This window comes from Gavialis gangeticus, unplaced genomic scaffold (assembly GCF_001723915.1).
Source record: "Gavialis gangeticus isolate Ggan-Ray unplaced genomic scaffold, GavGan_comp1, whole genome shotgun sequence".
Taxonomy (NCBI): domain Eukaryota; kingdom Metazoa; phylum Chordata; order Crocodylia; family Gavialidae; genus Gavialis; species Gavialis gangeticus.
Genome location: NW_017729008.1, coordinates 9,893,253 through 9,915,719, shown reverse-complemented (window position 1 = coordinate 9,915,719; position 22,467 = coordinate 9,893,253). Strand labels below are relative to the sequence as shown.

General features: G+C 40.8%; 1 protein-coding gene across 1 annotated transcript in view; it reads right to left on the bottom strand.

The window, feature by feature from the left end:
- The window catches only part of CERK (ceramide kinase), a 56,451-nt gene that overhangs the window by 23,820 nt on the left and 10,164 nt on the right, over nucleotides 1–22,467 (bottom strand). Inside the window, exons 4-7 of the mRNA XM_019509321.1 lie at nucleotides 19,727–19,852; nucleotides 17,298–17,361; nucleotides 11,985–12,130; nucleotides 2,242–2,316 (exon numbers count right to left, since the gene is read on the bottom strand). Coding sequence (XP_019364866.1) covers nucleotides 2,242–2,316; nucleotides 11,985–12,130; nucleotides 17,298–17,361; nucleotides 19,727–19,852 — 411 coding nt within the window. The remainder of the gene's footprint in view (nucleotides 1–2,241; nucleotides 2,317–11,984; nucleotides 12,131–17,297; nucleotides 17,362–19,726; nucleotides 19,853–22,467) is intronic.

Sequence of the window (22,467 nt, the reverse complement as noted above, 5' to 3'; positions counted from 1 at the left end):
TAAGCACTCAAAAAAGCAGAACATACTAATATTAACATCACCTGTAAAATTCAGTCCTTTATATTTAAGCATTACACTGTAGTCTTCAAGTCATAAATCATTTCTCAAATACAACAGAGAAAACAGTTACTTGCCCTACCACATCTGCAGTTCTTCAAGACATTGCAGAGAGCATGGATCTTACCATAGGCTCTATGCAGCTGAAGTAGGAAGGAAGTAGCCTTGGGTAACGAGAGCAGCTTCCCACTGTTATTTAATTTGCTGCTCTTCATATTCCTTGCCAATGATGGCCCATTTTTCCACATACTAGCAATGCCTGCTATCATGACATTCCCCTCGGAATGGCAATAGTTTAGGTTGCCACCTCTTACCACACCTGACAGAATGAGGTGAAGTGATTCCTGGAGGGTAATTCTAGGATCGTCTTGATTTTGGCTGTTGAGACCTCCAGCAAACCTGTTGTCACTGGGATGCATAACAGAGGGCAGTTGTATAAAGGGCATGCTTCTGGGCAGGCATTCTGGCTGGCTACTGTAGGAATAGGTGGGCATCTTCTTTTTGTTTTAGAGAGTAGGTCAATCTTTCACTCCATCAACACAGTCTTAGAGTATGAAGGAAACTATCCTCTCCCACATCAGAAAATATTTGTGGCCAAATATAGTGGGAGACAAAAAGGGAAGCTGATGAATAAATCACCCTTCTACAGGGGTCCAGTTTTTTAAGGTCTATCATTTGGAGTCCCCTTGGTCAAACTGGTCTCTGTGTGGATCACAGATACCTCAAATGTCCCTGGTCCCAGATGCACATACAATTGTTTCCAGCTCTTAAGATGAACTTGACAGCATAGCCTCAGCAATTAACAGCAGGTTGTGCAAGGCTCTGCAGTTATTGATGGCTGGTTTTGGAGCTGAGGTGACAGTCTCCTCCAAGGAATTATTCCTTTTGGTAGAAAGAGGAACCAGAGTGTTTTCTGATCAAGTCCTCTCCCTTGCAATGGAGTCCCTTTGGTTCTGGTAAGGGAGTCCTGACGCCCATGGTGCCAGACCCTTTTTCTTTTTAAGATATGCTAAATAGCTCTTCTCCAAGACTTGTGGGAAAGTGGCACTCAACAGGACTACAGTAGTAAATCGTAACATATAATGAACAGGCTGTGGCTCATTTGTCCACTTCTGTTTATGTGTTACTGTCTGATTCAGGGCATGTTGGGATCCAGCCATAGGACTCCTCCAGTTTAATAGGAGATTCTTTCTAGTCTTTGAATGGGGAACTATGAGTGGCTTGAAGTCTCAGATGTTTCTTATAAAGTATATTGTGTCAGGGTTGTTGCAACTCCTGTGCCAATGAAAAGCACATGGCCAAGAAGAAATGTATTTCTTGCATGTGGAGTTGTTACATGTGGGGCTAGTTCCAAGGTGGTTCCTTGGAGGTGTATCTTGGTACAAAGAGGTACTTCAATATTGGGTCAGCTCTCTGTATTGACACTGGTGACAGTATTGGTGTCTCTAGTGCCTTCTTCATAGTTTATGTCTTGCTCTCATCTCTCAATGCTGGAGAGTCTAAAAGACTTCCTTTTTGTAGAAACTTCAAGATTTACTTAAGGATAAGTTTGCTAAGCACTCTGAACTGCACTTGCACTTGATGTAATGTGTCACTCAGCACATTAAGGGCACATCCAGACAAGCGTGCACATGAGGGGCATGTTTCCCATGGGAGAAATAGCAGCAGCACATTGACCCACTGCTCTGTCACATTTGTGCCACTGCTTTTTGTTCCACACAATTGACCTGGGTGGGGTAGGAGAGGCTGAGGCCAGCACCTGTGCTGGCCCCAGCAGCCTTACTTAGGGTCCCGGGGAGCTCCTGGGGCAGCAGTGGGTCCCAGGGAGCTCCTGGGGCATCAGGTGCTCAGAGCATGGTTCTGGTTGGCCAGGCTCTGTTTCTGGTGATGCACTCTGCTGCCATGTGTGCTACGCTGCTTTTTAGTGGTGGTTTTTTTGACACTGGGATCTCCCTGTGTCAAATTTTGGCACCACGCTGTGAATTAGCAGCGCGGTGAATGGGTGCATGTGTGCTGTGTGTGGTCTGCAGCGCCTTTACCTACAGGAAGTAAATATGAGCTCCTATCCTATATATTTGAACTATATTATTAGATATGTAAAAAAAGCTGACAGAGAAATGAGTGATTCCTGAATATTCTAATGAACTCGACAGCAAGGTAGTGAAATGTGAGGCAAATACCTACCTACAATAATGTGTAATGCTGATGTTTCTGGATCAACGATGCCCACTGTTGCATAGCATATACAATCTGTGGAACCTGTAAAATGAATATGGTTTTCATTTTCCATCTTTTAATAATGACAAAAATAGTCCTTTTAATGGTGCAGATAAAAATGCTATATCCTATCACTTAAATTTATTCCCTTATTTAACATGGACAAATACAACGATGTCAGAGCAGGGCCCTATAATCTAGTCCACTGTGCTGCCAGTGGGTCTTGGCTCGGCTCTAAGAGCCACATGAAGCATATGCTGGCTCTGGCCCTGACCCCATGAGCCACACATGGTATATGTCCCAGTCTGGCCCCATATGCTACATGTGGCGTGCATGCCCCCTTCAGTCTCACATTCCGCACATAGTTGGGGCTTGCACTGCAGGCAGCTCCTGCACCAGACTGGCTCGGTATGCTGGATCCAGCCTGAAGGGCCAGATGAGTTTGATACCCCTGGACAAACAGAATAGAACCAAACAACAGTAGGATATGAACATTTAATTATGATGCTTAAAATCGGAACACTAATTTTGTCTGACAATAAGCTTTACCCCTCCCTGCACAAAGTCTAAGCACTTGCATTTTATACAATGTTGAAAGCAGGAACTGGGGAAGTGTAGTCAGATTTTTCCTCAAAGAAAAAATTTCAAGATTGCACTAAAGGCTTTCCTACTCTATGGATACACATGGGGAAAAATGGTGACTCATTCACTCTGGCAGGCAATCTTGAAGGATGCACAGAGGTATTGTTTAGTCAGTCACAAATACATTAACTACTATTATTCATTGCAGTCAGCTTTGCTTAAATTTCTTATTTTTGTTTGAGGAGCAAGCGGACAGGTATTTACAAAAAATGTGCAATAAAGATAACACACTTGGGTTACTTATACTTGTACTCATATGATCAATCAGTTCTGTTTAGAGCATTCCTTTAGTCTTATTAATCTTTTCTCTGAATAAAAATGCCTTTTCTTTTGCACCAACTGTTATGACAATGTAAAATTACTTCCATACAGACAGTTTAACTAGTCAATAACTCTACACCTGCATTGTAAAAATGTCTGCAACAAAGTGAAACACTAAAATCTCAGTGGTACCAATTTAGCAGATATGCTGGAATATTGCAAAGATGCAGGTTTATTTATTAGGAAAATATCTTTGCTTGGAAGAGCAGTTTTAGATATATTTAACATTCCAAAATAGAACTGTTGAGAACAAAATGTTGCTCTATACAGATCAGAGAAAATTATTTATATTCCACATTCCTCTCTACAGGAGCTTGAAAAAGAGGGGAATTCTAGTATCATACTAACATATACAGATGCAAGTAGAACTGAATAGAAGAGTAACTGCAAGACAGAAAATGACTCTAGTTTATTTTCAGTCTTTCAATTAATGTAATATAAAATGTATACATTTTATTTTTTTTCAATTTCAATCATCTAAGGGTTGAGCTGTAATACAGCGAACAAAGATCTAATTGAAAAAAGCAACATAACAGCATCCCTTAAATTTTCAGCAATTTAGGGTACCTTTGTGTGTAACATATGGTTATTTACAAATCCACACTAGTATGTTTAGAATTAAAAGATACAAATGTAAAATAATAGAAAAGATACATTAAATGAAATGGATATTACATCTAGTGCTTCAAATGGATTGCAGGATTAATTTATAACCATAACTATGAATCAACACCCCAGATTAGATTATTAAAAATATGTATTTTGATTTTCTGCCTATAGATTTTATGCTTTTAATTTGAGCATAAAAATATAATCTTATGCTCAAATTATCTAGAACAAAACAGTGCTTTAGATAATATCTAGCACAAAACAGTGATTCAGAAGGCACTGGTACTTCTCATGTACTAATTAACTCCATTAATGAGAAGGAAATTGCCAGGAACAGAGTGAAATCCAAAAAGTCCCACTTCAGGTGCTTAAATCCAAAACTGCAGTTTTGAAAATCCCCACCTTACTTCCCACCAAACCCTGAAGTCCTGAGTTCATGAATACATCATTTGCTTCCCACCTGAAAGTTCTGTTTTTTTACTTGTATAATAGCATCTCAGTTTTAACAGGACTCAACAGCATTTTGTCTCTACTAAAGTACAAGCTTGACTGTAATCCCAAAGAAATACCCTTTCCTCTGCTCAAGGTCCCCTGATGGATTTGATGTGGTAGGCATTCTCTAAGGCATTTATTCAGGATAAGGAATCACACAAAATGCATGGGCAACTAAAATTTTCTTTCAAAATGCAGCCAGAGGACAAGATGGTTGTGGCGTCCATTTATATAATGGTCTAGTGACTAAAGCACTTGCCCAAGACATAGGAGACTCAAATTCAGTTTCCTTCCTGCTCTGAGGAATTAAAATCCACATCTTCTAAGGGCATGCTCCAATCATTAATCTATTAACTAGGTTGGATAGCAGCACGTTCCATCCCTTCCTATTGAAGCAATGCCATTGTCCAACAAAGAATACAAGATCTGCTGAGATAAAAAGCAAGTGAGAGAATGACTCTGTAGTCCACTGGTTAGGAAATTTATCTGGGAGTCTTGCAGGACTGGGCCAACTCACCAGAACTGAGAACTTCCACCTCTCAGGTTAGTCACTGTCCTTCCAACCCAATGAATTTTGAACTCGTGGCTTCTTGGTGTCCACAGGAAAGTTGGAAACTACCCACAACAGCCTAGAGAAGTGGTTTTGAACCTTCTTGGACTCAAGGCACCTGCTGGATAATGCCAGCTCTTAGCTTTTGTTTTTTGACTATGGAAAAGTAATAAGAGCAATTCTTCTGTTGCAAAAAGCTCACAAGAAGCACAATAGGTCAGAATATTTTTGACACTTTTGATTCCCCTTTGAAATTTCTGGATTTATTTTGTGAGTTGTGTTGGTATTTGCACACCTAGGAGTGCTAATATTGTGTAGCACCCATGACACCCTTTAAAGGATCTTGTTGTACTGCAGTTAAGAATCACTGGTGTAAAGTCTGCTGATTAGGCAATCTTCTCAGAGACGGGTTTGAATTTCAGAGTCTCCCACTTCTTAACCAAGTGCTCTAATTACTAGGCTAGCTTATAAAAGGAGGTGCCATTAGCACTATATCCTCATCCAGTCATATTTTAAGACTCTACCATCCTCAGCTCTTGCAGAGAAAGCTTGCAAGTGCCATTTTCAGAGCTGTGGATCCAAAGTGTTCAGATGTACCTCCCATGCAGCCCCAAGCTGGATATCTAGGTTACAAAGGGAGGGACTCAGGATCTGCCGCTGTGCTCATCATGACCTACTGCCAGCTCTAGGCAGCTCCCTGCTTAGCATCCTGGAGTTTTTACATTCCATTCTGTGCAGAGGCACTTACCACACCAGACATTACATAAGAAGCCTACATGCCTAACAGGTGGCTCTGGATTAACACCCAGGGGACTGAGCATCTACAATTAGGTGTCAAAATACTTAAGGCCATTGTTACTATACCTAATACACCTATGTGAGGTGTTCCTTCAAGCTTTATTCTAGCAATTTGAAGAATGCCATTTAGTCCACCTGCCTACTTTCAGATATACCATAAGCATCCTGGATTGTAAATACCAGTTATGAACAGAATGCTCAACTTGCATGCCCACTTTACATGATAAGAAATAGGTGGAGAAATGTATTGACTTCAATCTAGTGCTTGTGTTTTATTTTCACTTCCTTTCACTTCAAAAGTATGGCATTGTTGAACAAGAAAAGTCATTCTCTGTATGGCATAGTCCCTGTTATCTCCCCTACCAAAGACTGGAAGAAAGTTCCATACCCTGTTGAACATTTAGCAGAAGTCAGCTACAAAACTTGGAAAACTGAGGTTTGTACGACAACAGCATAATTTCACATAATTCAAGGCATTTATTTAAAAATAAAAATCAATAGGGCATGTGTTAGATTAAACTGGTTTACTGACAGATCTCAGAAACCTAGTTAATGAGAAGAAACCACAGAGCCAAGCTGTTCTTAAGGTGTTTGCCTAGGTATCTTCTCTTGGTCCAAAACTATTTAATCCAGATAATCAAATCTTTGCTGCTAACTGGTTTTCAAGTGATGAATATTGCTAGGATAGTAGGTATGAGGAAATGTTTCTATTAGGAGTAATATGACTGGCCTAGCTCAAACATTACATTCCTTCCAACTGTGTTTTAATACAGCCAAATGCGGTGCAATTCATTGTGGAACCAAGAATGTAGGTTGTACCCAGCTGTTTTGGTAAGCAGTAGCTTAGGAGAAGCAAGGATCCCTGCAGGGTTGTAGGGTTGGAAGGGATATAAAGGACCATCTGACCCAAGTCCCTTCATGAAGGCTCTTCCTAAATTATCTTTATCCAATGCTTGTCCACTTTTTGCTTGAAAGCCTCCAATGAAGGAGACCCACAACTTCCCTGTAGACATGCAGGGAGGCTGCTCTGATGCACTGTAATTACAGCACGTCAAAACAGACTTGGTTAATTGAATCTGCTGGAGCATGCTAATTAGTGCACTCCAGCAGTCTCCACGTTTCATGCATCAGCATCCCCATGCTTCCAAATGGTAGCGGGGGCGCTTAAACTAAAGCTCTTGGAGCTGCTCAAATGAAAATGCCCCCTCTTCAATCCCCAAGCATGTGTAAACATGCCCTGTATTCCACTACCACACTGTTTTAATAGTAAGGAAGTTCTGATACTTAACCTAAATCATCTCTACTATAATTGGAAGCCTTTGTTCTGCCTCCTGCAGCAAAGAACAGTTATAAACTACCTCAGTTCAATGCTGTGGCAAAAAGAAAGAGAGAAGTATGGAAGAAGGAATTACACTAGAAACAAGAAAGGGATCTTGCTACTGTATACAGTAATAGTATTACTACAACAAAAAGACAGCAGCCAGGTCTGATGACCTTATTTCCAGGGCATGGAAATAATACAGTTGAGAGGAACATCACATAATGATCCAGGGGCTTAAAAGCAAGCTTTACTACCAGACCCAAAGAGCTCAACTTACGCAGCTTATCTAGAAGAGATCACTTGGCTACTGCATATAGGTACCTAACATTGTTTTTCCCATACCCAAGACCTTTAATCTTGCTAAAAAAAGCAAAAAGATAGAAGCTGAAGTCAGAGAAATCCAACCTTAGCCAGTTACCTGCCAGGATCCTGAAGGAATTTATTTTATTTCCTTTTTTTTAAAAAAACCTAATGCTTAAATAACTAGATGTTTTGTTTGTTTTTTTGCCTTCCTTTTAAGTATCTGAGCTTGGTCACAGCAAAAAGGTAGGATGATAGCTATGTGAACTAAAGCTTTAAGGTGACACAGCAAGTCATTTTTCTAGATGTCTGGCTGATGAGTCTTGTCCCCACGCTCAGATTCTTTGGAAGTACATTTTTCTCAAGGATAGGCAAGGATCACCCACCTACCACAAAAATCTTATGAACATGTCTTCCCTGAGCAACTTTCTGTCATTGCAGGTACCATAGACTGTGGTGGCACTTTGCTCTCTCCTATTCTTTTCCTGAGTCAATTAGTTTAGCCTGAGGACTGAAATACTTTAGTGTAAAGTTTTTAGACTTATTATGGAAATTGGTAGGTGATACTTAATGGCATATATCATATGATATACAGAAAGTTGGACAAGACAATCTGAGATTCCCATCTGGCCTTAAAAATTATGAAAAATACTATTGCTCTCTGGATACAGCTCTACTTCAGGGGAAAAAAAATCACCACATTTGCTTTTCTTCCAGTCTGCTGGATGACACTTAAGAGAAAGTAATCTTATTGTCCAAAATGGACTGCAGAGGAGTAAAAATGGATCAAAGTAAAAACCTTTTATCAAGTTGTTACTATTTTACAGTGAACTAGACTTAGAGTGTTGTGATAGACAAGCACATATTGATTCATGGGGTCAGATTTGTAGGATAACTGCAGTTAATTAATATGGAAATTCAGCAGCCAGGGCAGCAGTCTAAACAGTAGGCTTTGTTCATGCTAGTAAATGCGAAAGTTTTTATATTGATGTATTCCTTAAATAATGAAGTATAATTGGTGATCTTTTAACCAAAGGACATATCAAAGAAATATGATAGTTGTGAAAACAAATGAGCGAGTGGTCAGATGTCAACATATGCTTATTCACTAATTATATAAAATTGTTCACTGTTCATAATATACTACTGATTAACATCTTAAACAGCAGTTTTGATTTTTAATGGTGTTTAAAAAAATAATTTCCTTAAAAGCCATGTGGGTTAAAAGTACTTGATGTCTAAGATCCTTTTACTAGCCATGTAATGGACAGGTATAATAAATACAAAAATGGTACAAACATGCAAAGTAAGTTTTTGGGAGAAAAGCTTCCCATAAGAACAGAGTTAATTAAGTACAAATTTTCAGCTAAAATAGTTTCCTTCTACAACTCATATTTTCTAGTCCTAAATTATTTCAGCATCAACTGAAGCTAATTCTGAATTCGCCGAGACAACTTCTATTATTAGTAAATGCACGTGTAGACATGCCCAGTTATGCTGGCTTAAATTGACTCTGCAGGAAGTGGGAATAGGCCAGTGTCTACATGTGCAGGTGTTAAAGTGCATTAACACTGTGTGGAATGACTTGGGACTCAAGTTAGTCCCAAATCAGTCCACATACACAGTGTAACTGCACAGTAAGGAGTCTACACATGCATTACTGTGCAGTAACTAATCAGGTGTAAACCTGATACCTGCATGATGCAGTTATCAAATGTATGCTCAAGTCAGTGTAAGTCACCATATTTACTGCGTAGTACAGGCGTGCACGTGCAGACGTGCGCCCATACTGTGCAGTCATTTTAGTTATGGTGCAGTAAATGCACGCATGTAGATATGCCCACTGGGAAGCCTGCACAAAATTTGGTACGATTTAATACTGTTTTCATTCTGTCCCCAAACTGGATGGAACATACATTACTTCAGTATGTTAATTCTCATTTGAAGCATTTGCAACACATAACTTAAATCTTGTGTCATGCCGGACATGAAGTATTTGAAAATCCAAAAACAGCTAACAGTCTCTCCATAGCTGCCCCTAAGATACATAAAAAGAGGCAGAAAATGTGCTGTAACCAAATGGAGAACTGTTCAGTATGAAAGTCAATATTATTGTCTGTATGTCAGAGAAGTCCTAGTGGTGTTGTAGCCATATTGGTCCATAAATGTGAGAAAAATAAGGCTTTTTGGTGGTATCTTTGACTGTACCAACCATATGATTGGTAGAGATGTTCATGTCAGAAAGCTTGGGAGAGCATATAACATCTTTCCCAACCGTACAGTTGTTCCAATTAAAGACTTTAAAAAATCCTTGCTTCTTTCAAAGAAGTTAACAGCTATGTTCATGTTTCAATATGACAGCATAAGATAATGCTGTGTGCATAGCTGCTCCCTAGTAGGTGAGCTACAGAAACTCTAATCAGGTAAAGTACCACTGTCAGTGGCTTCACCAAGGGCTGTAGAGAATTCTAGCAACCTTTCCCAAAGTTTGATAGGATGTATCTGGCATCTGGCTTTCAGCATGCAGGAGAGCCTCAAAATGAGAGGTGAAAGATTTGTACATCAAATTGATTAGTCAAAACATCAGGGAGATATATATACTCTGCATCTATTTCCTTCTTTTGTATGGGGGGTAGGGAGGAAAGGAGAAGCTAAGAAATAGCTTTACACTTAAAAAAAGCCCAACACACACACTTTCCCAAATGTATGCAAGAAAGTATGTTCATTTGAGGGTATTCTTCAGAAGTTATTAAAAAAACAAACAAACAACCCTTAGGTTTAAACATGTTAATTAAATGTTTTCCAGAATCACTATCCAGAGACAAAATTAAAAATCTCTGAAAATATATGTTATGTGATTATCCGCATGAATTACAGCTTTACAAGTAATACATGACTAGTGTATGTAATATATATTCATACAGCAGATCACTTGGACTATACAGCAGACAACAAAGAAAACAACAGCTCTCTCATCTATGACAAAGAGACTATAAAGGATATAGCACAAGGAAGTGATCCAAGACATTAAGTACTGTTTGATGTAAGTCAAGATATTTTTACCGATACTAACCTAAAATATACAGCTAACTTCAAATGGTGATAAATCAATCCATTTATATCAGGAAGGTAAAGGGGTAATCAACTTCTTTCTAAAGTCTTACTTCCTCCACTTTTGAAAGAGGCATAACTGTAGTGTTAAATGGCAGTTAACCATACCTTGTTTAGGTAGATTAGCATTTTCAAAGCTGAAAACTTAAACAGAAAAATACCTGATTCAAGTCAGTAGAAAGTTTCCCTAACCAAAAAAAGAAAGGAGGGGGAGAAATATATATATACATATATATTCATTCATTCAAGGAGAAATGTATTGTCAATGTACAATAAATAAGAATTTCAGAGATTTTACTTTTAAATGGCACCAAGTGATTTGTGTCTCATAACCATTCTTTAATTCTGTTTCATAAATGATCAGTCCAAGTCAGTTTTGTGCCTTACCTGGACATTTGTTCCCACCTCCTGTCATTTTAATGCTATCCCCATTCATTACTAATACTGACTCCTGTACTAAAGCTAAAGTATCAGATCACTCTTTTGAGGGGACCCTTTGGGATCTTTACTTTTTTGCTATCTGGGCCATTAACTTTCAAGCACCACAGAAAGCAATCCTTTCAGATAACGTTTGTTGGTGTAACCAGTTTGTTACTTAGGGACTGAACTCCAAGGGAACAATTCTGATCGATACCAGTCACTGGCAAAAAGGCCTAAGAAGGTGACTGCAATAGGGAACTAGTATTGACTAGTGTTTTGAAGGCATACAGGAGAGTTAACAGAGGGTGTTTAACTACAAAACAAGGTCAAAGTGCACTTGAGTCTGGATCCTGTAGACTTATACATCAATGGTCTGGATTGTGATAGAAATTGCAAGAAAGGAGGTGTGAGTATTGCATGAGTGCACTGTTTGCAAGGAGTTTACAAATGACGACTCCAAATAAAGTACTACCTTTCCACTACATGTTGTGGGGTGGGGGTCAGCAACCCATGGCTTTTTAGCCATGTCTTCTACATTTGGCAACTGGGGGCTCTCCCTATACCACACTGCAGTCAACTGCCTGGGGCTCTGTCAGAGGGGAGCTCTGCCTGTGCCCTGCTGTGGCCAAGCAGCATAGACTCTAGTGAGGAGAGGGGGACCTTTTTCCATGAGCACATCACCTTAGTAGAAAGTTGTGGCAGTGGCTTGGACTTGAAGCCACCCACCTCCCTCGTCACTAGAAGACATTGCCAACCCTTGTCACAGGGAGTTTCGCATCAGAACAAAGTATGTAGTAGATGTGCTTCTAAAGAACAGACTTTATTCCCTGGTGCTTCCAAATAGATTGATGTGTTAGTATGGGTTTGTATCTCTCTCATTTGGTGGTGTTTTGGTGCTTGCCAGCACATTAAAGCAAGAAAGCACCTCTAGTAGCAAAACATCAGCATACTTAAATGTTGATTTCTCTTGATAAAAACCACTTGCAAAAACAGAGTGTAGTGTTATACTAGGTATACTGTGACACTAAACTTCTGTGGGCATCTTCATAGAGTATTACTATTCATACTGTTTAAGAGGTAGGCTTTGCTACAAAAAGCTAATAAAGGAATAAAATAAACTTAAAGTTAACCCTCTTGCAATCTTACCAGCAGGGATTATGCCAATCCTTATACTGCATTGGGCTAACGGCGTTTTGGGATTATTTTGATCTATGCCAGAATCCTTCTGTATTCTTCCAATTAGACCATGCATCACTTCACTGAACATGCCGTCCCCACCAACACAAACAATACTGCCAGAAAACACAAATTAGAGTGCATGCTAACAATCAATAAACAACACATTTAATGCTTTACTTAGAGCACATATAAACTTGTCAGAGAAAGTCACTTTTGTTTTCCTTAGCCTTTATTAGTCATAAATGTGGACATAGTCAACTCAAAATACTCAATTTAAAACACACAAAACAAAAAGCTACATTTTCAGGAAACAAACAGGCCCAGTCTCTTTCAACTAGCTTTTCAATTGTATTCCCCTCTTTTTAAAATTGCATTTCTGTCCCCTGGTGGTGCAAAAACACAGGCAAACATCAGTGGAAACTAACAATACAAGCAAAACACTGAAACAGGACTGTACACAGAATTGCCTAATGTACTTTATGAACAAACCAGAAATAAACTTCTCTTTCTAAACTTACCTTTTTTAAATCTTGTAAATTAAAATGTAGCTGCAGACAGAATGGTAACACTTAGGTTGACAGCGATAATTTAATATAGATATTACATACAATGGCCTCCAAAGCAAAAAGTCATATGCTTGCTTATGGCTGAGCCTTGATTTTGTTTTTTAATTTCTTTTGAATTTATTTCATAGGCATAATGCCACTTTTGCATGTTTGGCAATCTGTACAAAACAGACATGAATTGAGAATAGGCACTGTACAGGGCAGATCAGAATAAAATTCATTCTATCATTCGGTATACACAGGCCATTGTCCTGCTATGCTATATTTCATGTTATTTGTTAATTCATACATTTTAAATTCTGTCATTATCATTGTACTGCTTCATTGGCAAATTGATCCAACTCTTGGAATAGAGCAGAGAAACTGAGTCATGCTATAGACAAGTAACATTTATCCCATAAGAAACCTCTTTTGTTCCTAAACAGGGGGTCAGTCCTACAGATCAAAACAATGCTTGCTGTATATATAGGTCAAACAGCTTGTTTTTAAAAAGCAAGAGATAAATTCTTAAAGCTGAGCTTAATTATGCCTCATTAGAAGACAGTATAGCTAGTCACAAACTCCGTTAAAATATATTCTATGGCCAGTTAAATGCTTAAGTAATTCCTGTTTTGATTTAAAATCTGATCCCTGACATGGTGGATGGAAGGAATGGGTTTAGAATCAAAGTCAAAATTACTCAGCTCTTCAACAGCAGGTACAGAGTCAGCACTACATAAATGTTCTCTCTCTTCCAAAAGGTTAATCCTCATGGCCAGTTATAGTATCTAAGAGCTGAAATTCATCTCAGTAGTATTATTTTGACTCAAACTACATTGACTACATTGGTCAGAAAGCCAATGTAGAAAGAAATGAGTTTTAAGTGAAGTTTCCTCACTAGGGTTGCTACTACTTTTAAATGTTCCATGAACTGGCATCTCATGGCATTGTACATTTTGTAGCTATTTCAGCAGGTCAAGGAGAATGTTGTTGAGTAGTACAGATGTGACAAATACAGGAGAAGAGGGGTTTTCCAAAAGAGAAAGTTGTGAAGAAGAGAGATGAAGATCTACAGCAGCTACATATGTAGTGGGTATGTGGGTGGAACAAATGGATGTTGTGTAATGGATAGAAAACTTCATTGTATGCTGACAGGCACTGATAGTTCATTTCAGCATTATGATGGATGAGGACATCCTCAGTGATCCAGTCAGTGAAGAGAAAGCTACTCCTGTATTACTCTGGTGGATTATATGACTATACTGGTCTTCTGGAATAAGGGTAGTGGAAAGAACAAACAGGAATTCCATACAGTTCATTTAGATAACCATCCTCAAACATGTACCTGGAAGATTATGGGGAAAGCTTCAAGCACCCTGTATCCTGCCTCCAACCTGCAAGCCTTGTTTTTCCAAATCTGGGAGACAGGAGATCAAAACAAATACTAAACACTCAGTTACCAGTCTTCTCAAAACTGCTCTTATTGGAAACTACCTAAGGAAAGAAAAACAAAGACACTCCACAGATGTAGTCTTAAGTGAGGGCTTCCCAGACAGAGAGAACAATATGACTTGGCAAGACCAGGATTGGATATATGCTGTTTTACTGCTTTAAATCTAGTTTTCACTCTGATTCCTGCTCCACAGTGCTCCAGTTGTGGTATTACTGTTCAGGTAGCTGAGGGAGTTAATTGACTTAATGGCTCACTGTTCCTCGATCTACAGATGTTGTCTATTGTCTCTCCTTTTTAACGGTCTTGATGTTCTGCCAGCCAAGCTAACCTTCCTTAGAGCAATTTTGCCATCTTCTCGCCACTCCTGGTCTTTCTATTTCACAGCCTCTTTAGCACAAACTCTTTTCAAAATCATATATCCACTCATGAAGACCAGCCTTCAGCTTTAGTTATTCAGGAAAAGGAGAGTGAATCAGGTGAAGAGTGGGCTCTGTCCCTGCTCTATGCAACCATAACTCTGGAAAACAAACTTTCTTCATTCTACCTCTCAAAAAATAAGGTACATATTCTATTTTGGGGTGTGTTATATGCAAGAAAATATGGTACATATTATGTATTTACTGAATTACTGCAAGACACTGAGGAAAAAACACTATCCCCCTACATGCACATGGTTCAAGCTTTGCTCTGAGCTATAACAAATAAGTTTCACTTAAAATCTAGTGCTGTATCACATTTGAAAGTTTTAATGCTATTTAGCAATCATAGAGACAGATATCCCTCTGTAGACTTTCTGGGTGCCAACGATGTGGGGGGAAGGAAGGGGAGGAAAAATACAGTGCTTTACTAGAAGAGGAAGCACATCAGTTTGACCCAGCTTGCCCAACATCTGTATAGATTGCACACTGCACCCTATATTCAATTAGCTGTTAGATAAAAGTGCCAAAAAGCCCTGGTAAAGCATGAGATCTATACAGATATTGGATGAACCAGGTCAAACTGATGTGATGCTCTTCCGGGCATGTGCTGTGCTCAGTGAAAGGGCACACCAAGCTGAAAGTAGAGTGCTGCTTCCCCTGTCCCCCTGCCCCCATGTCTGTAAACAACCTTTCTTATTAAGACTCTGTAGGAAACCCTGGGGTTGGCTTGCCTAGAGGTTGATTCCAAGCCTCCTTAGGAGCTACTTTTTAGTCACTACTACTCTTTCTGTAAACACAATGGAGAAAAACTTAGGAGTAAGGATTTTTGGACATGAATTAGGAAAGAATTTTATAGTGTGCTATAAAAAGCTATAAAAAGCTAAATACAGCTTCCCTTTCCACAGGCATAAAAACTAGAACCCACAGCTACCTTACTAAAAAGGAAGCTGTGAGTTCAAGCCTATATTTTGGAGCTGAAGTAGCTAAACTACAGTAATTGAAAGCTAGCTTCAATCTTATGCATGAAGAGATGCAGTAAGTGGAATTCTGGTCAAGCAAAGTAGTGTCGTATGGCAGTTATTTTTTAGGGGAGATTTTCAAGAATGCCTACAATATTTAGGCTTTGTGCTCTAAATGACCTGGAACACTCAGCTTTTCTAGATTCAGAATTTTAAATGCCAAACATTTGAGAATATAACAAAGTCCTTCCATTCCCTGTACCCAGATTTAGGTCTCTCTCACCGTTTCTAGGTTTACTTAAGTTCATAGGAGACAAGCCTGTTTTGATAGCCTCTAGAGACCCTGTGTCCTGGATTAATTAAGGCTTTTGCAAAATATTTAAAAACCTCACAATCTGACCAGTTTAAAACACTACTTTTTAGTTTGATATGAAAAGTTAAGGAAGTCTCAAAAAAGAATCCTGCCAATATTACTACTCTTGGTAAAATTTTCCCACTTGAGACAGAAGTGTAAGTCTAGAGATGAACAGTTAAGGATGAAAGCAATTCCCTACTGCCACAATTCGTAATCACCTCATTTCCTCATTCAATGTATATCACACATCCAACTTTATATTCTCTGCTTCGAAAAGGTTTCCTACCCAGAGATCCATTTCCAAAGTATTGCAACACTGGCATTTCCTACTATATATTATAATTAACACACTGTGGGCACATCTACATGTGCGCTTCAGTGCATGGTAGACTATTTTGCTGTGTGTTAAACTATCATGTAAAAAACCATGACATTATGCTAATGAGCAGTAAAATAATCTACTGAGCATTGTCACTAAAAAAGCATGCATATGTGCTACTGCCCCACCTGAGGCAGATGGCTGCCTTGGCTCTAACTCTAGCTGCTGCTATCTGGAGTCAGGAGCCATTGAGTCAACAGCATCTGTGGTGGGTCCACAGCTGGTGACAGCGGAGGTCAGGAATCAAACAGGGGGAAACAAAGGAGTCAGGCTGCTTGCCTACCCCCTCCAACACTGCTTTCCCACCATGAATGACTGGTGCCTCCTGCAACTGGGGGGCACCAGGGCGGCGAGCAGGAACTGCCCTCAGTCGCCACCTGCACTGTCAGTGGGGACCACCCTCAGCCACGTTGGCAATGGGAGGTGGCAACTGCCCGGAGAAGCTGGCAGTGGCCAATCTCAGGGCAGGCACATGCTCCACTGTGCCCCCCCCATGTGTTGCCTATGCTTTCCCCATTGCTAGTCTCCCACAGCGGGAGGGGGTGAAGGGGAGCACAAATATAAGACAACCCTCCAATAATTAGATTCCACACACAGAACATTATAACAAATTTCTCATTTTCCTTGTATAGAATCAAAATTACTGGGTGTAGTTTTCAATTCAAAGTTGTCATGGTTTTAGGTAAATAAATTTAATAGTTTCTCAACTTTTTCAATATTTGGCTTTTAAAATGAAATATACAGATATGAAATATTAAACAGTAACCCAAGTCAACTGAAAACTCTTGATGCAAAATACTTAAGTATCCAAGCCTCCAGTGTTTAAGAACGTTTGTTTAGGGGAGATTAGGAGGCAAGTAGTAAGTCCAATTGTTGGATGAACAAATATATGTAAAATTGATTGAGCGTATGAAGTTCAGGCAAGTTTAAAAATAAATAAATTAATGTTAGACACTAAATTAGCACTTTAATTATTGCTTTTGAAATCTAAACTCACAAACTCTCTCAATCTAAGTTTACAACCAATTCACAAACTCTGCTTTTCCAATTATGTCGTTAAATATCAAAAGTGGTGAGCGGATTACTTGAATTCTAGAGGGGAAAAAATGTTATTAAACCTTATATTACATGTTTTGGGAAAAAAATACTAATATAAATAAAATCACTTACCCATCATATTTGTATATATTAACTTCAAATAAGTTATCTTTAGCATGGTTAGCATGTTCAGTTACTACAGAGAAAGATAAAAAAAATATTTATTCACTCAAGACTTCATATTAAGTTAAATTCCACAAACTTAAAATAATGAAATGAACATAGCGGCCAACCAAAACAGGACTACTGCAAAGTCTCTGCTTACCAAAGTAATTCACTTCAAAGGATTTTAAAGCAAGGAAAGAATTGAGAAATGCATGTACTACATAAGGAAATTATTAAACCTAATTTTTGTAAGTGTTTATTTAACTATCAATAAAAAAGCTTGCATTGTGAACCAGTATGTTAGTAACTATATCATCAGGATAAACAAAGGGTGTGATTTAAATTGCTTTACACACAAAGGCTAGGGACAGACATTACACATAAACCAGTTTAAGTGATCAGAAACTGGTTTAAACCTGTAACAGAACAGGCATTCAGTGCACATAAACCAATTTGAGATAAACCTAGTTGAATATAGTTATCAGACTTAACCAATTTGGCTCAAACTGGTTTATGCAATGTCTGTCCCAGACCTCTTGCTGGTTTAAATTAAATCAGACTCCCCCATCATCCCAGCATGCTCTCTGGGCAGGGCTCCACTTTGCTTCAGAGCAGAACTGGCTCTGCCCCTCTGCTCTCTAGCCAGTGCAGGGACAGGATGTGGTGAGACACGAGGTAGCATGGCCCTGTTAAGGCAAAGTGGGCAGGGAGGGGATTAATTCTTCCCTACTTCCTTTCCTCCCCCACTGCAGCCAGGATCTGCCTGTCAGCTGGGAAGCAGAGGGGAGGGGGCTGCAGCACTGGCCCCTAGGGCTGGCAGACCCTGGCTGCAGGGCAGAAGGGACCAGAAGGGACAAAGGGAGGAATTCACCCCTTTCCCTGCTCTCTTCACCTTAAAGCACCATGCCGGGGCGGTTGTTCCACAGGGTAGGGAGAGGGGGCTCTGTTCTGTACTGAGGGGTGGAACTCTTCTTCCTCTTCCTGCTCCCCCCAGGGTGGGGAAGGGGGACTCTGGAGGGTGGACTACTCCTCCTCCTGCCCCCCACCTCCCAGGGCTGGGAGGGGGGAGGGGCTTTATGCAAGGCCGCCAGGCCCTGAAGGGGGACTCTTCCCCTCCTCTTCACCCCATGCGGCTACAGCTGTTACAGCAACTCTCTGCACCCTGGCTGCATAGTGCCAGTGCCAATGCCAGTGCCAGAGCCAGGGAGGGGCTGCCAGCACAGAGCTCCCCCCTGCCCCGTCCCTTGGCAACAGGAGTGGGGGGAGGAGGAGGAGGATGGGGAAAGAGTACCCCCCCAGCATGGAGCAGAACCCCCTTCCCTGCCCCACGGGGGGGGGCTGAGGAAGAGGAAGAGAAGGAGGAGGAGGGAGGAGAAGGGGGAAAAGCCCCACCAATCACTGAATAGAGCCCCCCTCCACACCCCAGGGTGGTGAGAGAGGAGGGGGAAGAGTTTCCATCTGTGGTCAGGCAGCGCTGTGGGGATTGCTCCCAGCTGTCAGGGAGCTGCTGGGATGGGCAGAGCTCTTTCCTCCTCTTCCTCCCTCCACACCAGCAAAGGATCCCTCTTCCCCCACCCCAGTGGAAAGGTGTAGTGGGTGCACAGGGGTGCACATGCACCCCCTGAGAGCGCTGCTGCACCCCCTGACAGCCAGTGTTCCTGGGCGGGGGGGGGCGGGCAAGAGTGCTGGTGTCCCCCCGAGAGCGCCAGCGGGGGAATGGGGGTGCCAGGAGAAGCGGTCCCCCCGCGGTCAGTTGCGTTCACCCAGAAGTACCAGCAGTGAACTGCTGCCATTTGCAGGTTGGCAGCTGACCGTCTGCGGGGGGGCAAGTGCCCCCCCGACTCAGGAGGCACCAGTTGCCCATGCTCCACCCTCCAAACTCTGCAGGCCGAGGTGGGGGGGGGTTTAAACTCCTCAGTCTAATTTGGGCCTGCCAGAGCCTGACTACACCCCCCTCAGCTCAGCTCCCCCACTGGAAGGTAAGGGCTGGTCTAGTGTCCCCAGGCTTCTGGCCTGAGCTACTGCAGGGATGTGTTGAACATCTATCCACTTGCAAACCAGTTCACTCTCTGCAGGTTAGATTATCCTGCAAAGATTGAATCAATTCAGGCTTGGGCTTTTGGAATGTCTGTCCCTAGCCAAAGAGAAAAGAATAGGATGTTTCATAAAATAAAGACCTTTTACTGCTCAGAACTATCACAATTTACTAAACGTAGTAAGAATGTAATTTTTGTCATCCACAATTTGTGAACTTCAGTAATACAGATGCACTAGCTAACAATCATTTTTATTTAATTTCACAGATTTATTCATTGATAAAACTGTGTTCTTAAAAAAAAGATACATTTATGCTGAAAAAAGTAATAAGAGATTGAAGAACAACATTGGTTACTCACTAACAACATCAGTTGAGATAGAAGCTAGATTAAAGAGTGGAGCCACTTTTTGTTCATAGATCCTCTTCCCTTGCCGTTTTCCACCATATGGATTAATATATACAAGCAATTGCTTTGGCCTAGACTCTGTCATGAAGAAACCAAGAAATACAGTGGTAAGCAATTCTATATATAAAATAGGCATTTTTCATAATTAACAGTGTGAAATTCCTTATAAAAATATAAATATCTGTAAGAAGTTATACAAAAATAAAGGCAATGGGTATAAAAGATTTTTGTAACGTTACAGTAAGCAGATTAGACAAGTTCCTTATGGAGAAAAGCATGTGATTCATACTACTTTCATTATGTTTTGTATTATTCATAATGCGTTTCCACTAGATAAAATGAAAGTTAGTGGCACCAGAGCTTCAAACAAGATAAAACTAAGGTGGTGATCCAAAAAAGAAAAATGACTTTTCTTGAGTAGCCGTGTACACAGAAACTGAATGCTATCTGTAGGTGAGTTATATTAGATATCTCTCTGGATATAAGGTATTATTAGAATTCTAGAAAACATCGTAAGTAGCAGACAACTGAAATGCTCATCTGCCATAGGATAAAATGGTAAGAAAATGTTGTAAAGTTGTGTGTTGCACTTCAGGAATCTTTCCAATATATCTATCTCACTATAAAATAAATTTAAGTCCTCTTGGAAGAGTTTCTAACCATTTGACCTTGTCCCTTGGGGTGCTCTGGTGAACAGGTGTTCCCCCAAATCCTGATGTATAACCCTTATATACTTGGTGGCTCCCTATAAGGGGTGTACATCAGGATCTGGAGGAACGCCTGTTCACCAGAGCACCGCAAGGGACGACTAGGTCAAACAGTCACAAACTCCTCCAAGACCACTTCAGGCTGGACATAAGGAAGAACTTCTTTACCATCTGAGCCCCCAAGGCCTGGAACAGACTGCCTCCAGAGGTGATGCAATCACCTTCTCTGGACTCCTTTAAGAGACATTTAGACATTTATCTTGCTGGGATCCTTTGACCCCAGCTGACTTCCTGCCCCTGGGGCAGAGGGCTGGACTTGATCTTCCGAGGTCCCTTCCAGCCCTAATGTCTATGAATCTATGAAGTCTATTCAACCACAGTTTCATACTGCAATGGTAGAAGTTTGAGTTAGTGGATTCAATTGGGGAGTATGCATGTCTGGCAGGGAACACAATACAAAGAGGTATTCTAGTAGACCCCTCAAATGGGGTTTAGTAGATACAGAATAATGTTTCTGTAAAGTATGAGTAGAGTTCCATATTTTAACATAGTTGTTATAAATCATCCCTACTTTAAAAGAAAAATAAACTTTTACAGGAAACCTGATTGAGCTAGAAATAGAATTCTGACCTCACGATAGTCCTTGAACCACACAAGCATACATTCTTTTCTTGTAAAAACAGTTGATATCCTACAGCAGTGGTTGGGAACTTTTAAGCTGTGGGTCAGAACAACCCAACTCCAGCCTGACATGGCTGGCAGCACATCAGAAACCTGGGTTGGGGGTGGACAGCCATTTCTGCCAGCCCCCCAACCACCTCCCAGCTGCAGCACAGGGACAGCTGGAAGCAGCACAGCCCTGATACAGGTGCAGACAGAAGAACTGTGTTGGGGCCATTCAGCTTCCAGCTGTGTCTGCACTGCTGTTGCTTCTCCCTGCTGTACACTGGCCCTGGCCTAAAGGGATAGCACATTTTTTTTCTGTATAGATTCAGTTGGAATTATTTTTACTGGCTCATCTGTTTCAATAACCGAGACAGAAGTAGTTAAAAAAATTCCAATGAAAAAGATTATCTTCTTTTTTGAAAGAAAATAGCTTTATATTTTTAGCCACTCCAGATTTATTCCTCTTAGTGCTTCTACTGTAATTTGGAATGGCATAATTAGATATTTTATAGTGGTTGAATTCATTGGCCATGATCAAGCCTATGCTTGTTTCATTTCTCAGGTGCAGTTTCATCACAATGAAGCAGCAAGCCAGGGAACAATTGCTAAACAGTCTACCGAGATGCTGACTGTGCAGTCGTTACTTTGCAGTCATTTAGTACTTGTATAAACAAGTACTCAATACAAGTACTGGTATTACACCAGTACTAAATGACTGCACAGTAACCTGAGTTACTCCACAGTAGTGCCGACAAACACTTTTATGATGCTACTGCGCAGTAGCCTAATACTACTGCGCACTAACACTGTATTGCAGTTTTTGCCACGCGACGCTACTGTTTGGTAGTATTGGTCTACCACACAGTCAGCCTCTCATGGTACATACATGGCCAGTATGTGTTACATCTGAAACAGAAGTACTGCAGTTTCCTTAACTGAGAAGGAAAACTTATAGTTTCATAGTTTCTAGGGTCCAAAGGGACCTGAGCAGATCATCTAGTCCAACCCCCTGCCACAGCAGGAAAGAGTACTGGGGTCAAATGACCCCAGTAAGGTGGTCATCCAACCTCCTCTTAAAAACCCCCAGGGTGGGAGCCTGCACCGCCTCACTTGGAAGCTGGTTCCAGACCCTAGCCGCCCTGACCGTGAAGTAGCGCCTCCTGATGTCCAACTTAAACCTTCCCTCCGCCAGCTTGTGACCGTTGTTCCTGGTCACTCCTTGCGGCGCTCGGGGGAACAGGGACTCCCCCAGCGCCTGCTGATCCCCCCTAACCAGTTTATAACAGGCCACAAGATCCCCCCTCAGCCTTCTCTTTTGAA